The sequence below is a fragment of the Takifugu rubripes genome, chromosome 7, assembly GCF_901000725.2.
Source record: "Takifugu rubripes chromosome 7, fTakRub1.2, whole genome shotgun sequence".
In the NCBI taxonomy this organism is placed as follows: Eukaryota; Metazoa; Chordata; class Actinopteri; order Tetraodontiformes; family Tetraodontidae; genus Takifugu; species Takifugu rubripes.
Window position 1 is genome coordinate 14,330,164 of NC_042291.1, and position 24,117 is coordinate 14,354,280.

A 24,117-nucleotide genomic window follows, 5' to 3' on the forward strand; every position below is an offset into this window, starting at 1 on the left:
GAGAGGGCGCTGCAACTGTCGTGAACGTTAGATGCGACGTTTTCTGCCCCGATATCTTTGTTTTAGGAGTCGTAAAAGATTAGATTTACTTCAGAAAAGAACAAAACAATTTATTCAATATAAATAAATAGAAAAGTGTTAGGTGGAAATCAAGGAAATCACATTCAACTCTGCTATTTACAACAATGTGACACAAACTGAAATGTCGACAAGAAATACAGTATGCAAGACAATGAAACGACACTATTATACAGAAATGCCAACGGACTGCTCATTGGACTTTTACTCTTTCTTTTACTTCCATTTTTGTTTGTAAAGTGCCGTATTTATAAAGGGCCGTAAAACTACACAAATATCCAACAATCTCCATTGACCTCACGTTACAGTCAGTGTTTACAAGTTTGCCAATTTTACACTGTTCAACTGGAGTGCGATGCAAACAGGAGTCACGCTTAAGTGGGCTACAACGTCACCGAATGTGGCCCATTGTGTTAATCATTCATTTACACCAAACCTTCAGCTTTGTTAGCTATGTTTGCTACATGGCTAGGAAATACAGTCTATGATGTCATAACCTACTTCCCCATCCTGCACTTTGCTCGAGGGAAATAAAGAAAAAGAGCAAAAGAAAGATTACTGGCGCACAACATGCAGGAATATAAGTAAAGGTTGAAATGGGCATCACCTGGGTCATTAAACTCATGAAAGCAGACACGCTCCATGCAGCCAGTGCTCCCGTGCCACCGTTTCTGGTGTTGTCTGACTTTAGTCCACACTCAAAAGGTCCATCTTTCGCTGCCTCCTTCTGCACTGCTGCTTCATGACTTGATCTCGATGACTTTGATGAAAGGGAGGGGCTTGTTGGAAGAGTTGGATGGTTTGATTGGTTTGCTGTGGGAAGGAAAGGAAGAGGATTCAGCTGCTTCTCATATAAGGTGGTGGCCGGAGCTGAAACAGGTGCTAAAATGGGCCAATTCTACCGCTCAAAAATAAAAAACACTTTACCTGTAGACAATCTGGGCGTTGCGCTCTGAAGAAAGGTAGGAATTTGACCTCTCACCTCCCAGGAAATACTCCATCCGATCATGCATCTCTCGGTTCTGCACGAGCAGGAGTTCAAAGGTGAGTATTAACAGCCACTGTTCCCATCTCTTTCCACTTTATTAAAATGAGAAAACGTCTGTTTCTCTCAGGAGAAACGGCCCTCACCTCGGCCTCCAGGAAAGCCACTTTCTCCTCCAGCTCTTTGATCACGCGGTCCCTCTCTTGGATCACCATACGAGAGTTCTGGAGCTGCAGATGAGCAAACACGCAGTCAAACGCCGAGCGAATCCCGCTTAAATACGCAGCCAGAATCCAAGTGTTTGCCTTTCGGCGGCGCCATGTGGCCCTCACCTGTTCGATCATGTGTCTGACTTTCCTTTGCTGGCACTTCAGCATGTCGTCCAGATGGTGGATCTTCTCTTTCAGAACGGACACCTCCTTCTCCAGCCGCTTGGCTCTGAAAGTCCACACATAGTTTTACAACACAGATACTTTTTCTGTCGCTCCGTGCGCAGACGGGAGTTCACTGACCTCTCTTCCCCCGCCCGCCCTTCCTCCCTCATCCTGCGCAGATTGCCGAGTTCTTCCTCGCGGTTGCGGATGGTCTCCCGCAGGGCGGCGCTCTCCTGCTCCATCCCTCCCAGCAGCCTCTGCAGCTCTTGCATGCGCTGATCTTTCCTCTCGCTGTCTTCTTCCACAGTCTTCAACCTGTCCTCCTGCTCGCTCAGGTGCTCCCTCAGTCTGCTCCCTTCGGTCTGTGAGACGGGGACGCGGGGGGGTGTTTTACTCTCGTGTTTCAATGGTGCAGGCCACATTCATTCCACCCAGACGAAGCTGTTACCTGCAGCCTCTCTTTCTCCTCCTGGTGCTTCTTTTCGGCCTCCTGGAGCTGTGCATACAAGCGCTTGCTGACCTCCCTCAGCTTGGCTCGCTCTGCTTCTTCATCGACCTCCTGAAGGAGAAAGAATTGACGAGTCAGCGCTGGCAGCCATGTCTCAGTCCGCACAGTCCAATCCAGTTGAGACTCAAACAGTTGTCGAGGGAGGAACTTAAAAGTCCAGGTGTGCTAAACTGCACATGTTGCCAGGCGTTGTTGAGTTTGATATCTGCTAGATCTGTGAGCACAATCTGATTCCTGGGTAACGACATTAGCTCAGGCGTGCAGGAGAACATAGTCTGATCATGATGTCATGTGCTGTGTTAGTGAAAGGGTGTGTCAGCGTGTATCGCTGTAGCGAGACGCCTGTTAACAGTCAGGATCCGGCGCTATAATAAACTCAAAAACAATCCAACCAAACTCATCTTTGTAGTAACATTCCTGGTTGCTACTGCTAAACACAGCCCAGCCATGGCAACAGAACCATTAAAGACGAAGCATTTGTGGAATGCCTGGGTCAGCGAGGAGGGCCAGAACAATGTGCGTGCAGCAGGGTGAGAAACAGCGAGCGCTGGAACGTTTTACACGGGCCCTGGGGCGTTGTGGTTTCCAACTCTTGGGAGACTAGTTCTCTGCTATCTTCTTACATCTCTTGGCAAAAAAAAATCCACGCTGCATTTTGCTTTGGCACCTCTAGGAGGAGGTTGTTTCACACGTACGTTGGTGATTACGGTGGCCGGAGGCGGTGCCCCGTCGCTGGCTCATTTAATTAAATGCATGTGCTGAATGTGCACGACGGTATTATGTTCAAGTAAAGATGTCAGGTTTAAAGATCTTGATGAAATGTTTGTGATTCATTGTTCTAAGTTCTGTTAATGATGTATATTATTGGTTAAATCCCTGTAAATGATCAAATGTTGCTTTTTTGGACAAAAGAGCGGTGTGTGTGAGGATCTCCTCACCTGCCCGTCCGATTTAGCTCCTCCCTTGGCTGCAGATGAGGAGCTCTTCTTGAAGGGGATGCTAACCTTCCACCCATTTATGAGCGGCTGGAAAAGGAAGAAGAGGCAACATCGTTAACAGAGGCGATAAAGAGGGGGGGAGGAAATGCCTTTAAGCACACAGGATATAACGCTAACAATGGCCGAGCGGCTCAAAAATAGACCCACCTTGTTTTTGGTTGCCATTTGCTCCCTCAGTGTTTTCAAGCAATATCTCACCTGCAGAAAATAAAAACAGATCATGGAAAGAAAAAAAATTACATGAATCGGTCAGAAAGCAAGTCTGGAAAAGTTGCAGGAGGAGGGCGAGGGGGCGGTTTGCATGATGAGAACGTGTTACATAATTCACAGAAGCGCCACTGTGCGTGTACGTGTGTGGTCGTGTGTGTGTGTGTGCAGCAGCGATAAATACTGACTTCCTGTATCTGTGAGACTTCATCAGACAGCATCTTCAGGCTCTCCTGGTGTTTCTGCTGCTCTTGCTTTCGCGCCTCCAGATAAACCTGGAAAAGCAGAAAGGGAACGCCGAAATATTAGATAAAACACAAACTTTTAGGGCAGACAGTGTGGAGAACCACTCACTTTGATAACCTCCACCTGCTCTTCTGTAGTTTTGACGGGTTCGGGGGTCAGAACTGCCCTGTCGCTCGCCGGCTGCACCAGTGCAAACGCACGTCCGATGGGCTGGAAATGTTTTTTAAAAGTTTAAATGAAGTATGAGGGGAGAAGACGGATGTGCTGCTCTTGTAATTATCATAGACCAGAAGTTTGGAGGAACAATTCCATTCTAACAGCTGAACACGAGGAGCTATAAACCCTGGAATCAGAAGAACATTCGGCCCCAAGGACCGAGGAGGCAAACCCATAAACATCTGCTTCGTCTCGTTATGTAAGCAGACGGACAGAAGAGATTGTTGAACCGTGCAGTTCTGGTGGTCCAGCTCCCTCTGCAACTGCTGCGCCCCTTTAAGCAGGACCGGGGCTGATGAGCGGAGGGCTGGACAAGCTGGTGGCAGCTCGGCATGTTTGAAAAGGCTTTGTTTTTTTTTCGGAATGCGACGTGCGGGATCTCTGAGGTAAATCCTCTGGATCTCTGAGCAGGCCAACGATCTGAACTTTTGGGTCCAAATATGGCCACAGCAGCGAGCACCTTACCACCAAAGGAAGTGCAGCCGCTGCCGCTGTGATTAACGCGTCTGATAACTCTGAGACGGACTTCTAAATATGGCAGAACATCTGACCTTTCTGTTGGGGCAGTAATCACATCTTACCTTGTCTCTGTGCTGCTCTGCGCGCCGATCCAAACTCTGGTTGTGGAGGGTGAGCCGCAGCCGCCTGCACCCCTCCTGGAAATGAAACAAGGAGACGATGAAGCGCGTCCACAAAGAAACTGTTATGAGATGCAGAGACGGGACGGAGACTATTTTGAGGGAGGAGAGGGAAAAAAGAGGCGGAGGAGAGATTGAGTCATAGGGAGGGATGGGGGGGGGCGGGGGGGGACGGGGGGGGGGGGGGGGGGGGGGGGGCGGGGGTTACGAGCGTCAGGGCGAAAGTGAAAGTTTTTCACAGCTGCACAAAGACAGATTGTTTCGTTTAAATTGTGTGCTAAAGACGTCAGAGGGGCTTTAGTCGGAAACTCTCCAGATGCCCCCTGACGCTTGGAAGCGCCGGCTCGGATTTCTGGGAAAGTGGGAGGAAAAGTCAAGCGAGACGGAGCATTGCCATAGAAACGAAACCACACCGGCAACCATAAACCGACACTGGCAATAATGGAAGAAGGCAATTAAACAGTATAAAAGACACTAAAATACCCCAGTTGTTTCTCTCTGTGAGGACAGACCTGTCCTCCAGTCAAGGGACCCCTCCTCTGTGTGGGTGTGTGTGTGCACATATATACAACTATGCGGATGTGTGTGTGTGTGGGGGGGGTGGGGGGTGGGGGGTGGGGGGGCGTCTGGCTGTTTTCCTGTGGGTCCCTTGGCAGCAGACCGAACATCAACAAGCAACCCCGTCAGAGTCATCGTCTCTGTCCATGTTGTTTACATCGTGTTTAGTCTTCGCTGGCTTATTTTTGCATAATGCCACCATAAACGACGCGCAGCAAGAAGGCCTGATCAGAAAGTCGAGATGGATAAAGTGATAAAGGCAGAAACGCACGACCAAAGAACCGAAACCGAGCATCTCATCTCAGAAATGCCTTTCAGATTCCATATAAATGGACGGATTAAAAAAAAAAAAGGATTCTCTGACAACCGAGAGAAGGAACAAAAACGCTGCCATCCACCAGAGGCTACCTGTAATACTAGATTTCCCAGGAACACAGACAAAGGATCCATTCATGTCCGCTGACGGACAGTGAAGTGATGAATGCACGCACACGCGAACAGGACACACACACACGCATGGTGGATACACACACTCAGAAAAAAGGTACACACTGTCTTCACAACAGGGCAGAAACCTGACACTAAGACCATACAGGCTCACACACACACACAATAGACGTGGGCACGGCCTGGCATGCAGGCTGAAAGCATCATAAGATCAGAAGGTTGAAGGTTGAAGACCTTTAACAAACATTTCTCCATCCTGTCGGATGTGACGTTTGTCCCCAAGCAGGCGTCAAATCCCTGCTTGGCTCTCGCTTTTCCCGCACCTGCTGCACAGATGTCACTTCTGACACCTTTCCAGCCGCCTTTAGAAGCTCAGCGCTTCAGCCCAGAAGGCGGCAGCAGGTGGGAGCCGAAGCGGCGGCTCCAGGTAAGGCGTCAGGACCCAAATAAACCCGTCAGACGCTCCCGCTGAAACACAACGCTCGAGCTTGAGGGGTTCTGCTTTTCTTTGTGAGGTGTAAAGAGAAGAATAGTCGTGGGTTGGTGAAAAATCCTGTTTCTGAGTCACGTCAATCAGTTTTTTTTAATGACGTCTTTTGAACACCTCGTGAAAAACAGGTGGCAACTTGGGCTGCATTGATGCTTCGATATGTCATGTCTGGCTGGCTCCCAGCCGCCTGACGTCAGGAGAGTCAGACTGAAGATGAGCAGCGGGAATGCTTCACGCTGCATGAGAGGGAGCCGATGTGAGGCGCAGTTACAGAGAAGAAACAGTGTCACAGGTTAGAAGTCGGCTGGCACCGACGGCCCTTGGACATTTGGCTCGAAGCAACAGTTCCTCTTGTCCTCTTTCACAATGTGGGAATTCCTGTAACTTATCAGCAGGACAGACAGAGACCTTCTCTGCTACATTGGCCACATTCTTTGTCTTTATGAATCTCTATAGACGTCCAAGTGCTGCGGGGGGGGGGGGGGGGGGGGCAACAGCTCTTACCTGACGTCGACATGAGATGATTCTGGTGTAAAACTGAAGCTGTTAACCTCATATTACATGAAAAGTGATGATAAATTAGCTGCTGAGCAAACATTTAGCCTCTCATGTTCTCATGGGCAAATAGTGACGGTTTGCACACTTTGACCTTTCCAGGCAGGCGGAGTTACACAACCGGCGTGTTTATTTTAAAAAATCGTGGCTGATTGCCTGCAATAACCCTCGTCACGGATCATCCCATAAGTGGATCTGGTCCAAGTGGACTCTGCGGGGGTCCGCTGATAAGCCGGAAAGTGTCAGGTTGCCGTGCAACCTCATAAAAAATCGGCAGGTTTACGGTTTGCTTATTCAGGTGAGGTGAATGATTAAGCTTTGTCTGCAGGGCAATAAAACCCATCCGCTGATCTGACACGGATGCCTGATCGTTCCTTCTACCAGCAGAGCATGCTGGGTACACAGCCAGTGTCCTGTTTGAGGAACCTTTGCATAAGCTCAGGTGACAAAGCTCCTGTCTGATCTGTCACCAGCGCTAATGGAAGCCCATAAATGATGGGAGCAGAAGGCCCCTGTGACAGGAGCAGATGCTATCTGGGTTAATTCTGCGGGGGCAGGGGGCTAAGGCTTTAATTGGCCTACCAAAAAAAAAAAAACAACCTAAAGACTTAATGGTTACAGCAGGTGGTGAAGACCTGCGGTTTCAAAATCATACCGATCTGTCACGTGATTCACAAACACCAACAACAATGAAACAAATGAGGGTTGAAAGTGACAGACGGATCCAACTTACTGATTCCTGACTCCTGATGTCCTCAAACGTGCACAGGCTCCTCGTCACCCCGTTCATCATCTTGAAATCTTCAAGTCGGACAAATAAATAAATAAATCCTGGCGCGGTTGAATAAATAAATAATTTCAAGCCGATCGGTGCGAGCAGCGTGCCGGGACTCCACAGTAGCCGCAGCACTTATCCGCGTCTGGGCCGTGTGCGTGAGAGTGTGTGTTCCAGCGTGTGTGTGCGTGTGTGTGACCTCCTCTCCATCGCGTCATGATGGGAGTGAGCGAAGGGCGAGAACCCGCCCACGATCAGGCCGATAGAGCCAAATAGGGAACCGGGAATAACTGTGATGGGAGGAACCAGCGACAATCGGCTCCAGAAACCAAACATTCCGATCTTCACATCACATGTTGTCTGTAATGATCGTCTTACCCATAAATGATTCATTCACCCCTGCACAGATCCGTTTAGGTTATTGCGATTATGATGCAAAAGTTAAAAAAAAGGAAAAAAGAAACCCACTAAATGAAGTTGATCACGTGGTTTGTCTGGTAATTGTAAAATAAGAGCTCAGCGCATCACAGATTGAGTTGTTACACAACAAGTGTAACTCAAATATTTACACTTTTGTACCGTTTGAGAAAGCAAAAGTCCTAATATTCAAATATCACGTTAGTGTTTTAGGAGTTGGGACAGATTAAAGGTTTGTGATTAAAAAAAAGGGTGTAAAAATCTTAAAAATAACCTCATTAATCATCAATCAACATTTGAGAAAAGGGAGGTAAAGATTAAACACGCGCGTGCACACACACACACACACACACACACAAACACACGTTCATGTTCTAAATTAAGCCAGAGTTTTAAGGAAATTCTTCCACACAGCAGATTAACTGCAGAAGAATGTCACAGGTGGGTGTTACTTTTTTAATATGGAGGATTGTTTGGGTTCAGAACCGCCCACATGACCACAAAACCAGAACCCTGAACAAACACACCTGACTGTGATGAATCCACAACATCAGACGTTCCAGAAGCCGAGACATAATGAAGCGTTTACCTCACACCTCAGGCCAGACTGATCCACAGATCAGACACGGGGAGGAACTTCTTCTGTTTGCGTGCATCCACGTCTGGGACGAAACGCTGAGTCGGGATCCTGCTGGTCGTTCGCACCGGCCTGTCATGTGACCCACCTCTCTAAAACCCAGGGGGGGAACTAAAAAAGGAAAGGTTAAAGGTCACACCATACGACACATTGTCATCGTGTCGGTCATGTTTTCCAGAAAGCGGCGATGACGCTTTCGTGTGTTGGTGATAATCAAATCAGTCAGCCTCGTGAGTCCAATCTGACCATTCCTGCAGGACCACAACAATCTGCACATTCTGTTTCATGAGATAATAACAGCTGATGGTAGACTAAACATGATAAACAGATAAAAGGGAGACTTATTTTACAGAGAGTGCAGAATTATTAGGCAAGTTGCATTTTTGAGGATTAATTTTATTATTGAACAACAACCATGTTCTTAATGAACCCAAAAGACTCATTAATATCAAAACTGAATATTTTTGGGAGTTGGAGTGGGGCTTTTTTGGTTTTAGCTATTTTAGGAGGATTTCTGTGTTCAGGTGACTATTACTGTGCATAATTATTAGGCAACTTAAATATATACCCATTTAAATTATTTATTTTCACCAGGGAAACCACTATAACAGGTCAACATTCACAAATATACATTTCTGACATTCAAAAACAAATCAGTGACCAATATAGCCACCTTTCTTTGCAAGGACACTCAAAAACCTGCCATCCATGGATTCTGTCAGTGTTTTGATCTGTTCCCGATCAACATTGCGTGCAGCAGCAACCACAGCCTCCCCCACACTGTTCAGAGAGGTGGACTGTTTTCCCTCCTTGTAAATCTCACATTGGATGAGGGTCAACAGGTTCTCTGTGGGGTTCAGATCAGGTGAACAAGGAGGCCATGTCATTAGTTTTTCTTCTTTTAGGCCCTTTCTTGCCAGCCAGGCTGTGGAGCACTTGGATGCGTGTGATGGAGCATTGTCCTGCATGAAAATCATGTTTTTCTTGAAGGATGCGGACTTCTTCCTGTACCACTGCTTGAAGAAGGTGTCTTCCAGAAACTGGCAGTAGGACTGGGAGTTGAGCTTGACTCCATCCTCAACCCGAAAAGGCCCCACAAGCTCATCTTTGATGATACCAGCCCATACCAGTACCCCACCTCCACCTTGCTGGCGTCTGAGTCGGACTGGAGCTCTCTGCCCTTTACCGATCCAGCCACGGGCCCATCAAGACTCACTCTCATTTCATCAGTCCATAAAACCTTAGAAAAATCAGTCTTGAGATATTTCTTGGCCCAGTCTTGACGTTTCTGCTTGTGTGTCTTGTTCAGTGGTGGTCGTTTTTCAGCCTTTCTTACCTTGGCCATGTCTCTGAGTATTGCACACCTTGTGCTTTTGGGCACTCCAGTGATGTTGCAGCTCTGAAATATGGCAAAACTGGTGGCAAGTGGCATCTTGGCAGCTGCACGCTTGACTTTTCTCAGCTCATGGGCAGTTATTTTGCGCCTTGGTTTTTCCACACGCTTCTTGCGACCCTGTTGACTATTTTGAATGAAACGCTTGATTGTTCGATGATCACGCTTCAGAAGCTTGGCAATTTTAAGAGTGCTGCATCCCTCTGAAAGATATCTCACTATTTTTGACTTTTCAGAGCCTTTTCTGACCCATTTTGCCAAAGGAAAGGAAGTTGCCTAATAATTATGCACACCTAATATAGGGTGTTGATGTCATTGGACCACACCCCTTCTTATTACAGAGATGCACATCACCTGAAATGCTTAATTGGTAGTGGGCTTTCGAGCCTATACAGCTAGGAGTAAGACAACGTGCATAAAGAGGATGATGTGGTCAAAATACTCATTTGCCTAATAATTCTGCACTCCCTGTATTAATGATTGAAACTATCATCAGTCATCACTATCATCAGTTTTTCCCGTTGGATGAATTGAAGCCAGATATATTACAAAAAGAATAAGTATTAAAAAAAACCTCCAAAAATATTTACGTAAAGAAAGAAGACATCAGTCTTTTTAATCTAAAATGTAGATGAAATAATCTGTAATGTAACTAAGGGAAACCATGAAAATCGGTGAAGCAACAGCAGCTGTTCCCCAGCTTTACTTCAACTGACCGTAGAAAAATAGATAATAAATAAAAACTCAATCTGAGCCGAGATGGCGTTTCCTCCCACGTGTGGAGCACCTGAGGATTTCCAAACAAATGCACGGTTCTGACACGTCTGGATTGCCAAACCCAGCACGCCCAGCTACGCACACATGAGACGTTGCGCATTGCCTAGAAAGCTAAAATGATATGGAAACATCAACGCGCCCATGGAAAGTATGTTCCGTCGAATTTCACAGTCCAGCCCGACAGGTGCTGCACACTTGTGGCGGCGTACAGGTTTGGTTAGAGTGCGAGGAGGCGTAGTATCGTGCTGGTGTCACGTAACCTCCTGAAGGTGTGACCGGCAATGTTGGTCAGGTGAATCCCGCCGAACTCCAGGGAAAGGTTTCTTTCCGTGTCCGTAACAATAGCGCCACAGGAGGGGCAGACATCTGAGACCCAGGCGCTTCTGAGATGAATGTACAACAATCAAAGGCCAGAACACTCCAACGCGCCAAGGAGTTGGTGTTCTTTTCCCTCCAGGGTGCCGCCTTTCAACTCTTTTTTTTATGGGATGGATTATATAACCAAAAGTGTTGGCACAAGGCAAACAGCCTGTATTCATTTGGAGATGAAAAGAGGAGACAGAATAACAGGTGATCTGAATCTGAGCCCAGGAGCATCCTGGGGGTCTGCAGAGCCGACCTTTGCCTTTCCTCCCCGTCGGCTCCTTTGACCCCCCCGTACATTCCTGACGTGCTCGGCCAGGCCTCACTGTCGAGAGCAGAGAGCCATCCATCATGTTCCACCCCAGCAAACTGCGCTGGCACACTTCCTGTTCCAGCAGAGATCATCTGTTTGACCTCCGTCCATCAGAGATGTGGCAGGGGAACAGGTTTCAGCCGCGGCCAAGCGTGGGCGACGCTGCATTCGCTAGCAAAACCATCACATTTGTAAAGAAAAAGAAATACAGACTGTGCTGAATCAAGCAAATCAATTCATGCTGCTGTGGAAACCAGCGTGATCTCAAATCCATTGTGGTGTTCAGTCGTCTGATGGATACGGTCAACAGGAAGAGGAGTTGTCCTCCGTCAACAACTCCTGAGAGGACGACGGGCTGAAACAACTCTGCAGTGCAAAGATTAGAGGACAAACATCAACAGCGGCGCTCGTTCGAGAGCGTTTGCACGGTCAGCGAGCGGTGACACGGCGGGTGATCTCGCAGCTGACATAACAGCATCCGTCGGGCGCAGTGACGCACGGTCCACAACAACAAACACGCTAACGTGGAGGAAGAGGCTGTGGAGGGTGAGAGGATCGTAACCGGCAACACAGAAGACAAGGATTTAATTATTGTTTAATTATTGTGATAAAATGTGTGGAAACGTCTGTTGGGTGGTTTGAATTCAGGCGGTTAATCATCTTCGATAGAGCGTGGACATTATTTAACAGGAAAGAATGTGCTGACGCGCTAGTTTGAGAGATTACTTGCTTTATAACACCACTAAGACCTTATTTGATTGTGTTATAAGAAAATAGACAAAGGTTCGTTCAACTTATTTTAGTGTTGTTCAGCTTAGAGTAAAAAACAAACCAAAACTACTGTGTGACGTACAATCAGAGTGTGAACACAAAAGCACCTCAGCATTCGTAAACACCAGAGTACCGTTGAACAGTTTGATTTCTACATAAGCTGTCAAAAATCCACAAATACGAATATATCTTTATAAAAATCTTTCTTATAGGCTAAATACAAATTTTATATAACGAACCGTGAAGTTTAGATTTGATCAAAAAGAAGGCATAGACATTGTGCAGCCTTCTACAGCTAAGGTGTGTGTTTACAATCAGACAGGAAGGCTTTTCAGTCATTGTGAGGTTTCGCTTTGCTGACTTTAAACTGATTTGATGAAAAATGACAGCGTCGGATCGTTCCCTAAATCAAAGCAACAGCTGTGAGTTCATCAGAAAAGAGCGTTACAATGATCAACACAAACAGTAACAGCACCAAAATATACCTTAATAGCAGAATGAGGTTTTTCCTAGATTAGAGTTCTTAGATTATATTTAATGGTTAAATTATTATCTCACATGCTGGACCTTTAAACAGTGGACGGAGGAACATTTCCCCCCCAAACTACCGATCAGCACTGAATAACCAACCTCCATAAACATCTTTCATCTATGAGAATTAGCTACAGTAGAAATATTTGGTTGGAGAAGAATCAACAAGCTGTTTGGGTTGTTGCAGGGCTACAGAATCAATTGTGTGCATTTTAATTTTAAGTTGTGCTGCAAAGAAAGTCGACATTGAGGCGTAAACCTTGTACACTAAACACCTGCCCTCATCGATGTAGGTTACCGATGTTGCGTACATATTATATTCATGCTAGAGAACCCAATCTGGGCTGTTTGTTCGAGTGCGGCGTGAATGCATAGCTATGCTGAAGGGTGTTCCAGCTAAAGCTGAGACTCCTTCTCATCTTTCCACTCTCTTCTGCACCCTCCTGATATTATTATCTAAAAGAATTCTGCTCCTGGCTTTGTAACAAAAGTCCACCAAGCAGTTTTAGCCGTCCTCTCCACTGGTTCCTCCCCTCCCTGTCAGTGAAGAGCTGCTTTAACAGGAGCTGGTCTGCAGGTTGCCCTCCGTGAGGATGGAGGTGATGCTGGAGGGATCATACAGGCTGTCGTCATCCGAACTGAGTGCTGATGAATCCAAAATGGGACGAGTTGCTGAGGTGTTTTTTCTCCTGAAACAGCGGATGATCATATTATTAGTATCAATTATTTTTCACTCTTTTAGTTCCGGGAGGTCACAACGCTCCCCCTGCTGGCCAAAGAGCGAAACAACAAGCGCTAAGGTCTAAGGACAGCACGTTTAGACTTGAAGATGAGTAATGTGTCATCTATTCCATCATCGCTGACAAACCTTCTGCACATTTCATTGTGTAATACAGTGCCATGGGATATCTGTGGGAAGTGCAAATTAAAAGGCATCTGCTCATTTTGCGAGGCAAGGCGATGAAAAGCGTCTGAGTCTCTCTCTTGCAGACAGCAATAAAACCTAAGCTGCTATTAATATCTGTCATATCTTCGGAGATAAGGAGTCGCTTACTTGAGCTCGGTTTCGAGCGCTGTGACTCTGGACTGCAAGGCATCCTTCAGCTCCATCTGTTCTTCCATGTCTCTGAGAGCCTTTCTCCTCAGGGCTTCGACCCTTTCCAGCTCCGTCTCCCCCTCGTCCACCTGTCTCTTCAGAGCTTTCACTTTGAGAGCGAGCTGCAACAGCAGACGAGGCATTTGCTTGACTCTGATATCATCTCAAAGCGAGACATTCAGCAGGAGGCGGGAGCCATACCTGGTCTCTTTGTTCAGTGTGCGTCTCTCTCTCCTCTTCCATCGTCATGTTGAGTTCTTTGAGTTTCCTCTCCAAACGTCGTTGAGACCCCAAAACAGAGTTCTTCTCCCTTTTCACACACAGGAGAGGACAGGACATGTGCTGACACTCGACATGGCTTCGGTTTGGTCTTTGAAAAGGTGTAAATGTGAGGGTAAAACATGATCTGAAGATCGAACTGTCCACCTTTCTTCGCTGCGGAGGCGGTCTTCCAGATCCTGGATCTTGTTCTCCAGCTGGGAGACTCCAGCTGTGGAGCGGGACTGGCCCTCCATGTCGGCCACACGACTCCGCAGCTCCTTCAGCTGCAGTGACAGACACAGACCGACTACAGGTCAAAACTAGCCCAGATAACACCTCAGGCCACATGTGATTTGCATTGTTCCCTGTTCCCAACTATCGTGTGTGTGTGCGTACCTGTCTCTCCATGGCAGTCTTGTCCAGCTCCAGGTCCTGTTTGGAGGATCTCTCCTGCATCAACTCGGAGCGCAGCTGATCGATCTGGTCTCTGCTCCTGCCCATTCGGTCTGTCATTATCTCCAGGCTGCTTCTCTCCTCCTCCAGCTCCAGGTCTGCTCGCTTCAGCTTGTCCTGACAAAGGCCAAGATGAGAGCACATTTAAGTGTCCAAATCTACAGTATTCTACATTTTGTTTTTATTGGGATCTTTTGTGTCTTTGTGCTTCACATTGGGGAAGAGTGTGAAGAACACAGTGACGTGTGATGAAGTTTACAGCAGCTCTTATCTAAAGTAGAGCTATTAAACCATCAGAGCTGCATTTATAGAGCCAATGGAATGATTTCCAACCTTAGAATAATTCTGTTTAATAGAATATTTACTTAATCTAATCACACAATTCAGAAATGTATCATGTAATCAGCAGTAACCGATTACTAAAGAAATGATTTCTTAAAAGTGTAGATTTCTTTGGATTCACAATGATTTTAGCTAAGCATTCAGCCTAAAATCAAATAATATAATGTATATTACAGCTTTTTAAAGTGGCAACAAAGCATCTACATACTTGAATATCATGTGTGATGGTCAGTGAAATGTCCACATCTAGTTCAACCACATGTAATCCTGCACAAACACTAAGAGGATGATGTCATGCTTTGGTCCCCAGGTGAGCGGGTGCTGGTAGTCTACCTCCAGGATACGAATCTCCCGGGTTTTCTCATTATAGCTGTTTTTGCTGGCCTCGATCTCTCCCTCGAGGTGGCGGAGTCTGTTGGTGAGAAGCTCTTTATCCAGCTGGTGGTTGTCTCTCTCCTCACACACGACCATCAGCTCCTTCTTCTGACGAGACATCTGCTCAGATTCGCCAACACAGACGCAACTGTCAGCTTATCTCTCCGGATTTGAACGCGACATCCTTCAGTAATTCACATTAAGCTGCACGGGCGTTCATGCACCGGTTGAGAAAACGTGCACTCAAAAAACTAACACCCACTTCTTCCTCCAGTCTCCTGAGAGTCATATGACTTTGATCCAGTTCACGCTGAGCATCGTTGCCATGGCGTTGCGCTTCCTGTACGTCCTTGCGCGCCCTCTCTTTCTGCTCCTCCATCTGAACCCGGAGAGCCTGCACCTCCTCCCTCGAGGACACAGACCGAGACTCATGCTGCCAACAAAGAGCACGAGGAACAAAAGGGGAAAAAACGAAATCAGTGGGTGATTTTTGTGTCAGAGCAGCTGCTGCCGAGAGCGTTATCAAAGAATCTGCTACCTCCTTGTTCATTTTCTCCAGAGCCTTCTCCTGCTGTCGTTTGGCCTCCTCCAGCTGGCCGACGGTCTCTTTGAGCGTCTCCTTTTCCCTCTCGGAAGCCTCCAGACGGGAGTTCAACTCACGAATCTCCTGGCTCAGCCTGGACACTTTCCTCTTGGCCTCGTCCAGCTCCGATCTCAAGCCCCTCACCTCGGCGTGGAGGGCCAGCTCTGCCTCAGAACTCTCAGTGGACTTGGTCTGCAGCTGATTCTGAGGGGACATGATGATCAGCTGGGTTTTAAACTCATCCTCCCTTCGTTGAGTCCACACATCTCGAAGGCAGCGCGTACCTCCAACCGTGACAGTTTCTCTTTGAGACGTGTGTTGGCCTCCTCCAGCTCCTGCTGGCATTCTTGGAGGGATTGGACCTCACTCTGAGCTCTGCCAAGACGTGTTTTACAGCCCTCCAGCTCCTCCTCAGCTGATGACAGTTTCTCTTTCAACTGTCCTGCTTCTCTTCGGGTTTCTTCAAGCTTATCTTCCAACTCTGTGATGACCACCGGGTCCGGAAGCTATAAATATGCAACGATGGTGACATAAAAATATAAAAGTCAAAAATTAAAAATGTAAAGAACATAAATTTGCTATAAGATTAAGGTTGGACTGACCTTTTTGTTTTTCTCTGTGACCTTGACAAAGTCCTCTTTCGTCCTCTGTAACTGGTCCTTTAGCCGGTCGATCTCATACCTCAACTCCGCCTCCTGGTTCTGGTGAGATTTCTTGATGGCGATGACCTCCATCACCTTCCTGTCCAACGCCTCCCTGTGCTTGTCCAGTTCCATCTTGGTCTTCTGTAGGTCAGCGCTGTACTGCTGCTTTTCCTAAACAGCAACAACATTTTGTTACATCAGGCTACGACCCAACAGTGCTGAGGGGGGGGGGGGGGGTGGGGGTTACTGCACCTGGTTGAGAGTCTGGGCCTGGCTCGGGTCTGGCATCTGCCTCTTCATAGAGCTCACTTTCTCCTGGAGCTCCTTCACCTCCTCCTCAGATTCTTCCTTCTCCATTCGGACTTGCAGGACTCTGAAGAAAACGCAGCTTAGATTTAGACTAAAAGGGAAGTCAGACATTTGTAGCTTGTTTATCTGATCATCGGCTTTCGGATCCATTGATGAATCACGTCACATGAGCTTTGACAAGCCAGGAAGTTGTTATGTAATCTTTATATAACAGGAAATAAATCAGCAGTTCCCATTACCATCCATATGGGACACAGAACATGTTTTTCACTCACATCTAGGACATTTCTAACAACTAAACACAGAACATTAAGGTCATCCACACTGCTCTGGCTGTATGAGGAAACTGCTTCAAATGAGGTCCAGCACAATGTCTCTCAATTTCCAGGTGTATCTGATGCTGTATTTCATATTTGAAATCACCCGGGGGGTTCAGATTTGGGGCTACTTCATGTGGATGGCCTTAAGAGCTACAGTTGTCTGACGCTAGCCACAACTACGGCTCTAAACACATATGCTGTTGGTTTAGTGACTCTCACAGTGCGTCGGGGCTGCAGGTTGACTCTCTGACAGTGTGGAGGAGAAACAGTGATGACAAAAAGAAGAGAGGGACAGACATTAGTAGCACTGTGGTTGCCAGGAGAACCGTGAGGGGGAGGGGGGGAGGCTTGTGTACACATAAACAGTGCAAATCCCAAATCCAGGCAGGCTGATGAAACTATTTCTCTTGATTGATGCATGTCATAAAAACACAGACTCACTCTTGTTTGGTTTTTCGTAACTCATCCCTGGTGGTGTGAAACTGCTCCATCCAGTGGCTGCTCTCATCTCTACAGTCTTCCAGCTGCTGCTGTAAAGCGCGGATGGATGAATTTACACGCTGCCGCTCTGCCTCGATTCCTGCCTGAGACTGAAACAATAAACAGCAGATCTATTAGTACAGAGGTTCACATTTCCAAGACTTCTTCTTCTGTACTGCCACAGATGCTGACGGATAGAAGGTGAAACGGTTGTGGTTTGTCTTGTGAGCTTGTGGTGGTCACACACCTGAGACACCTGCTCCATGCTGCCGCGGAGCTTCTCCATGTCGGCGCTGTACTGCTCGCGGAGCACCTCCATCTCCTTGTCGTGGCTGGCCACCTCATCCTTCAGCGCTCCCTTTAGAGCGGTGAGCTCTCGCTCTCGCTGCCTCAGGCTCTCCTCCAGCTTCTTCTTCTGCTGACAGACCTCCATCAACTGCGCCTGGCAGGACATCAGGTCCTGCACACGAGGTTCCGATCTGAGCGACTTTTTTAACGCGTCTGAATCTCATTTCGCTCGTAATTGTGCCTCTGCGTTACCGTTTTGTCGCCCGTCTCTTTTCTCATTTCATCCTGAAACTCTGCCAGCTGGTCCTCCATGTCTCTGACTCGTGTCTCTGCGTTCTCCCTGTCCATGCGCAGCTGCGTCAGCCTGCAGGGACGAGGACAGTCAGGCACGATTGCGATTGTGGCACACTTGTTTGTCTCGTGAATAATTAACACTACTGCCCGGTTTGTTAGCCAACACAAAGTGGTGGTTGTCGCGCAGAAGCACCAAGACTCACAGACATTGGTGCCCCTGCTCTTTCCTCCATCCATCGGCAGATGAATGTGTGTTTAAGTGTCTGTGCCTTTCGTGTCCTCACTCTGATTGTGTTTCATTTAACTCTGTCTTCTGTCGGTCCAGCAGCTCTCTGAGCTGCAGGTTTTCATCCAGGCAGGCCTCCAGCTCAGCTTTCAGAGCAGGATCGGAATTGTTGGCACAGTCCTGCACACAAGGAGACATGAATAAATGAGAGCAGTGAAACTTTAGACATCGGCTATCTCTGGTGGCATTTAGGAAATGCTAATGCGCGTCTAATCAACATGCATAAGTGATTATGTACTTAGACACTATTAGAGATTAAGACCTTCCCACCTTCCTTAAGCCAACCTATAATGACTCATTATTGAAGTTAGATTATTGTGTGTGTGTGCACCTTTGACTAGCCTAGAGGGCTTTAAGGATTAATCTGATGATTAATCTCAAGACCACTCTAAGGGAGCCTGAAGTGCCCCTTCTCTCCTGTGGAGAACAGCTGAGAAAGGACAGGAATCCTCTGAGGACTTCATTGGGTGGTTAGGACTCAATATGCTCTGTGTGTGTAATTACTGATGATCTAAAGGGGCAGGTTGGCCCCAAAGCTCTGCTGGTTTCCCCCAGCATCTACCTAGCGTTGATGGTTCCACTGGGAGCACTGTGTACCTGCCTGGGTCTGCAAATCTATTTTTGATCATTTGGTGCCCAGCAGGTTACACCAGGAACTTCCAGTGAGTGTTCAATTGTTCAGTTTTTCAAAATAAAACACGTTCCTACATTCTCTGAAATAACTATTCCTTTTGGTGGGCTCACCCTTTTTTCCTCCTCCATGGCAATCTGCAGCTCTCTCATCTTTCTTTCCAGCTCCCGTTTTTCTCTCGTCCACTCATCCGGAACCCGTTCTCTGGGCTATTGGAAAACGTTCATGGAGAAATGTAAGAAACACCATTTGAACATACACGAAACAGCTATGTTGAGAAGAAAAAAGACCTTGAGGTTCTGAATCTTTTGCGCAATGATCTTGACTTTATGTCTGGTGACGACGTCGCTCTCATTAGTCCTGATAAAAACAGAAACTGAAGATTCAGAAAAGTAATCCAGCGTGAAGACTGAAGATCCTGCCCCGAGGAGATCCGTACCCTTGTCTCAAGATGTTATAGATCGTCTGCATGAACTGCTCCTCCTCGCTGCTCATCTCTGCACTTGGACCCTGGTCCAGCAAAAGGTCAGGGGTCACCTTGAGACATAGATTAGAAAACTACTCTTGCACTGTTGCATGGTGTGTGATGTGGAGCTGACTGGACAGAGTTAACTGGACACTGTGTTCTTCCCACTGACCTGCTGCGGCTCCTCGTCAGCGTACCGTCCCGGGAATGTGGCGACGGCGCCCTGGCCGCGGCCCAGGCTGCTGTGAGTGGAGGACGGAGGCGAGCTGTAGGAATTGGGGGCGGGGAGGACGGATGCTTCTCTGTTGGCTTGTGGAGGGGGGAATGCTCTCTGCTGGACTCCAGTGCTCCCACCATCAAATCTGTCTATTAGTCTGTTTACTGGGCTTTTTCCCTGATTAGAAGGGTGCTCGGTTGCTGCCATGTGTGAGCTGTCCCACATATTTCTGTTTGTTGCCCCCTCTCTAGCATTGACATGTACCCTCTCCCCCCTTACCCCAATTCCACCATCCAGATTCCCATAACTCCCAGACTTCCCATCCCCTGGTGGCCTAGACAGCTGAAAATCCTCTTTCTCTGCCCCTCCCTCTCCATCCCTGTCAAGCAGCGAGCCGTGAGATTGGGCTCTACGTAAAGCACCCCCCTGACCGCCTCCTCCTCCTCCTTCTGCACCCCCTGTTCCTGAGTCTGCCCTCTCTCTCCTCCGGGGAAGGCTACCGTAGCCAGACGGGTAGTTTGTCCTAAGCTGGACCCCGTAGGAGTCTCCTTTCTGTCCATCCTTCAGGACCACGTATGGCTGACCGGCAATACCCTGCACCCTCACTGCCACGCCATACTTGGAGGTGGGCTGGGGCTTGGTCTTGGGCTGGGGCCCGGGCTGCATCCCACCAGTATCACAGAGGTCGTTTATAAAGCGGATCTGGACGCCATAGTCCAATGGGTTCTTCTGCCCTGAAGATGAAGTGCTCATGCTGAGAAAAAGAACAAAGATGCAGAAACATTCTTTACTCTCATATTTTACACCAAGAAAAATATTAACTGCTCACATACTTTATGTCCACATTAAACTTTCTTAGAACACATCTAAAGACTCTTACTGAACTAGAACAAGAATATTTTGTCTGCATCCTCACACATAAATGGAAAGAAAGTGTCTATGCTAGGCTAAAAAGGCTAACTACACCGAGTTCAGTATCTGTCGAGGGGATCAGGTTTTGGTTTGCCGATACTCACAATAGCTGGTTTGGAGAAGCGGAGGAGAGAAGGGACTACTGCACAGTCGCTGATCAGATTAGCATACCACAGCACTTTCCCTCAGATTCCAGAATCAAACTGAATACCAAGACACTCGTCAACAAAGACGAGCCTGAGATGCCGAATCCCTGTGAGACGAACGCAGAGCCGCCACCTTGTTTTGAACACACACACACACACACAATATGCTCTTGGTTTTATATTCTGTGTGTGGACTTTGACCTCAGTGCACTCCATTAGTCATTAACCTGAAACCACACACCCACATATCACTTTCCCCCCCCCCTGTAAAAACCAGCAAAGCCTTTACAATCATCTTCCCAAGGTGATACTTAATATATACCTGACAAAACCCTTAGGATAAAAGGGGACTCTTCTGGACTTGGAACTCTGATCGTTCTCCAGTTTTTTGTATCTCGACTCCCAACCCCCCCCCCCCCCCCCCCCCCCCGTAGCTCTTCATGACTGATTCCTAAACCACGTCCACGTCAGCGATCACACCTACAATTCTTTTAATTCAGTGCAAAGATAATTTGTCCATAAACCAAAGGCCGGGGCAGAGGATGTCTGTTTGATCCGTTGTCACCAAAGTCCAGCATGTTCAAGGAACTCCGCCCTTCACTGACCTGTTTTACTTTCTCTCCATAGTTTTCCAAAGCAGAAAACAAAGAAAGAGGAATGTGACATTCCTTTATCCTCTCTGTGCAAGTGCTCTGTCTCTGGTGCGCCCCAATGGGCCAACTGTTGCAGTTCTGACGCAAAGGATAATGAGGAAAAATCTCATTACTGTTTTACTTTTTCCAGGTCAAATCAACTATTTGGTGCATCGTTAAATGGGAAGAATAGAGCAGCAAAGTTCAGCGGTGTCACAAGTCCTGGAAAACCATGGCTGACGTCAGAAGCCTCAGTTCAGCCTAGAAAAGAATGAAATAATGAAATGACAGTGTTGTTTATTTGCGACACCCTAAAACAAGTTTAAAACAGGCCCTCCTCGAAGCCACAGAAGGCAGAGCCAGAAAGACAGCCGGTGCTGCCTGGGTGACATTTTTAACCTTTTTGGTGCGCTTGAGATATCCCAGCATCTTTCCCAGACAAACTTGCCCATCAGACGTGCACAGTTTACCGCTCCCTCAGCCCCCCCCCCCCCCCCCCCCCCCCAACACCCTCTGGGAGCCACAGAGGAAGCGCCGTGTCACAACACATTTGTGCGTTCTAGCAGAAAGCTCGAAGCCCGCCGCCTCCGCGAGCAAGGTCAATCAAACAAGTCATGCATCGACAAACATCCCTCAGTCGCTCCGTATGATCCAGTTTACTGGCGCTATGTGAAGGATGGCTGCAGATCTCTTTCATCTACCGGAACACAGGAACATCTTCATATCTGCACACTGATGTGTCAGTGAGGAACATCTCTGTCCCAGGTCTCCACAGACAGGGGTGAGGGGGATCCTATTGTTCAGCTCATGTGGGGCGGAAAATTCAACCAGATATTCTGCAAATGCCAAAAAGGAACCAGACACTCTTTCATTCCCTTCCTGTGGTTGATTTAATTACAAGTCCGCTTCTGCCTCCATCTCTCTGCTTCTCCCTGGGTCGCTTTCCTCTCGTAACTAAACATTCCTCGTCCAGTCCGAGAGCACAATGTCATTTTTCTTCTTCCCCTTCTTCAAAGCCATCTGGGTGAACTGTTGCTGAGCTGTGGTATTTGAATGCAGCGCCACCTGAGGTCAGCTGTGGGGGTATCTGCACGCTCCTGGTGCCCGACGCCAGTCAAACTAGCTCCCCCCGTCACGCCGGCGAGCTCTCTGCCCCGGCCTCCAACGGAGCGCTAGCAGCAAATTGAATTAAAGCTACTTTCCTGTTTAGATCCAAGATGGAATGGAAAATATAATTAGGGGATTAGAGCGGGTGTGGAGAGAACCAAAACAACAGCAATGTGTGGAGTCATGAAAGTGCATCTGCTGACTCACGGAGTCCCAACGGTTCACAGAATCATCTCTGCTCCAAAGGCAGCAAAGGTTCGTGCATATTTCTGTCAAAACGTAGCTGAGGGTGATAACAAAACCAGATATCCAAGTGCATCTTCTCGCATAATAAATTTAATAGGGAGTGTGTTTAAAGGATGACTCTGCCATCATACTACTGGATGTGCCAAACGAAATGAAAACACATAAGACAGGAGGACTCTGGAAGAGATGAACACAACTGGAGCTGGTGGCCTTTCAGCCTTTCGTCTCCGCTGTTACATTCTTCACACACTGCTCGTCTTTCACACACAGACAAACAGCCATTTAGTCCTCTTTGTGCAGCCGGGGCAGCTCATTGGCATAACAAAGGGACAGTTCAGCGTTACAAAATAATATACCAATAACTAAATATCTAGAGCACGTGAATAGAATGAGTGCGTTCCCCACATTCCAGACACTTGTTTCTCTGCGTCCTCCTTATTACACATGCTGTGTGTGTGTGTGTGTGTGCGTGTGTGTGTATGTGTGTGCGTGAGAGAGAGGAGAGTTTGGAGTGATTTATTGCAGTTTTTTTTCCTCTCTGGGCTTCACCCATCTGTGCAAAATTTAATGTGCTGCTTTTGCCCGGATTTCATCTCAACAAGTAATTCACAGCTGTAATTGCTTCAGACCTATAATCTTGGAGTTTAACATCTGAAAACATCTCTGCTTTGCAGAACTGCATTCCTTTTGCCGTTTGCAGGGGATACATTTTTCATTACAAAGTTGCGCAGATTCAAGGACTTTGGGGATTATGATCGTGGTTACATGTTGTCTCCGGGGTCAACCTATTTTCTCAGTTTTCCAGTGGCAAATCCCCAAAGATCGGTATGGCAGAGGCATATAACTTGTCACAGATTTAAAATGAGCAACAAACGCTCTCACAAGAGTCGCAGAAATCTCTTACGCAAGTAAGAAACCTAAAGTTGCTCTGGAGTAACGTTAGCTTCACACCAATCCCTGCAAATCATGCATAAAAGACCCTTTATCTCGTTTATATTGAAAAGACTTGTTGCATGGCCAACACACTGCGTAATTTAAGTGCCACACGGCATCAAAACATCCCTGATAACTGATGGGTCTCGTCTGTCTGTCTGTCTGTCTGTCTGAATAGCCATCTCGCCATATAAAGTGCAAAAGGCGCTAGGTTACCTCTTTCTCTGAATATATTCCGCTTCTTCGCGTTGTCGCTGGTGCGAATATTCTTTCAAATATTACCCCTGGGAATTCGCTTAGGCCCATGCGGAAAACGACATTTAAAACGCAGACGACTTCATAGAGAGAACAAGTTCATTATGTGGCGACTGCAACCTGTTACCTTTGTCGGGGAAACAAAGGCCCCGCCCCGTCTCTCCAAGAGGAGCGCTGTGATTGGACAGTTAGGCTGATTTGGGCGGGACTATAGACAGTGGCTTCGTCTGCTATTGGTGGAACCCATCTGCCACTATTGTATTGCGCAGAACTTTCTTTATGACATGCTGAAATTTACAGGTATCTCTCTCCTTCTCTCTTTATTATAGCTCGAGATAAAACTGCAGAAGCGGCCCAGACAAAGGTCTCTACAATCTCGGATGTGGACAGCAGACAGCCTACAGGCTGGTGCGTTTCAAGTTTTATTCTTCAAGTTACCAGTAGGTGGCGTTATGATCTACATAGGTAGTTGCCATAAGTTGCGCCTAAAAAAAAGAAACAAATCAACAAGATGAGGTTCGTCTTCACATTTTACCGGTATAAAAGCATCAAATATATTAATTA

The 24,117-nt window shown here is 47.3% G+C and overlaps 2 protein-coding genes across 6 annotated transcripts; both read right to left on the bottom strand.

Annotated features, from left to right (window-relative positions):
• Positions 1-89: 89 nt before the first annotated feature.
• tuft1a (tuftelin 1a) lies at positions 90-7,258 on the bottom strand. The gene is made up of 12 exons (XM_011605800.2): positions 7,034-7,258; positions 4,194-4,268; positions 3,505-3,606; positions 3,339-3,425; positions 3,091-3,141; positions 2,884-2,970; positions 1,886-1,996; positions 1,576-1,799; positions 1,396-1,501; positions 1,210-1,293; positions 1,006-1,100; positions 90-891 (listed from the first exon to the last, which is right to left on the bottom strand). The coding sequence occupies exons 1-12, from the start codon at positions 7,091-7,093 to the stop codon at positions 819-821; spliced, it is 1,155 nt and encodes a 384-aa protein (XP_011604102.1). The 5' UTR covers positions 7,094-7,258; the 3' UTR covers positions 90-818.
• A 4,430-nt stretch (positions 7,259-11,688) lies between these two features.
• cgna (cingulin a) lies at positions 11,689-23,689 on the bottom strand. Of its 5 annotated transcripts, XM_029838789.1 has the most exons (22): positions 23,515-23,689; positions 20,339-20,513; positions 19,278-20,076; positions 19,079-19,176; positions 18,930-18,999; positions 18,753-18,848; positions 18,007-18,128; positions 17,681-17,792; positions 17,388-17,600; positions 17,102-17,250; positions 16,880-16,906; positions 16,284-16,404; positions 15,990-16,202; positions 15,672-15,893; positions 15,343-15,591; positions 15,067-15,237; positions 14,763-14,924; positions 14,031-14,204; positions 13,800-13,918; positions 13,575-13,683; positions 13,332-13,495; positions 12,834-12,966 (listed from the first exon to the last, which is right to left on the bottom strand). In XM_029838789.1, exons 3-22 carry the CDS (start codon positions 20,073-20,075, stop codon positions 12,834-12,836), a joined length of 3,522 nt encoding a protein of 1,173 aa, XP_029694649.1. In that variant the 5' UTR covers position 20,076; positions 20,339-20,513; positions 23,515-23,689. The 5 variants fall into 5 exon arrangements, with proteins under 5 accessions (XP_029694651.1, XP_029694649.1, XP_029694650.1 ...); XM_029838791.1 differs by lacking the exon at positions 23,515-23,689 and having other exon boundaries at positions 11,689-12,966; XM_029838790.1 differs by lacking the exon at positions 20,339-20,513.
• Positions 23,690-24,117: the final 428 nt, after the last annotated feature.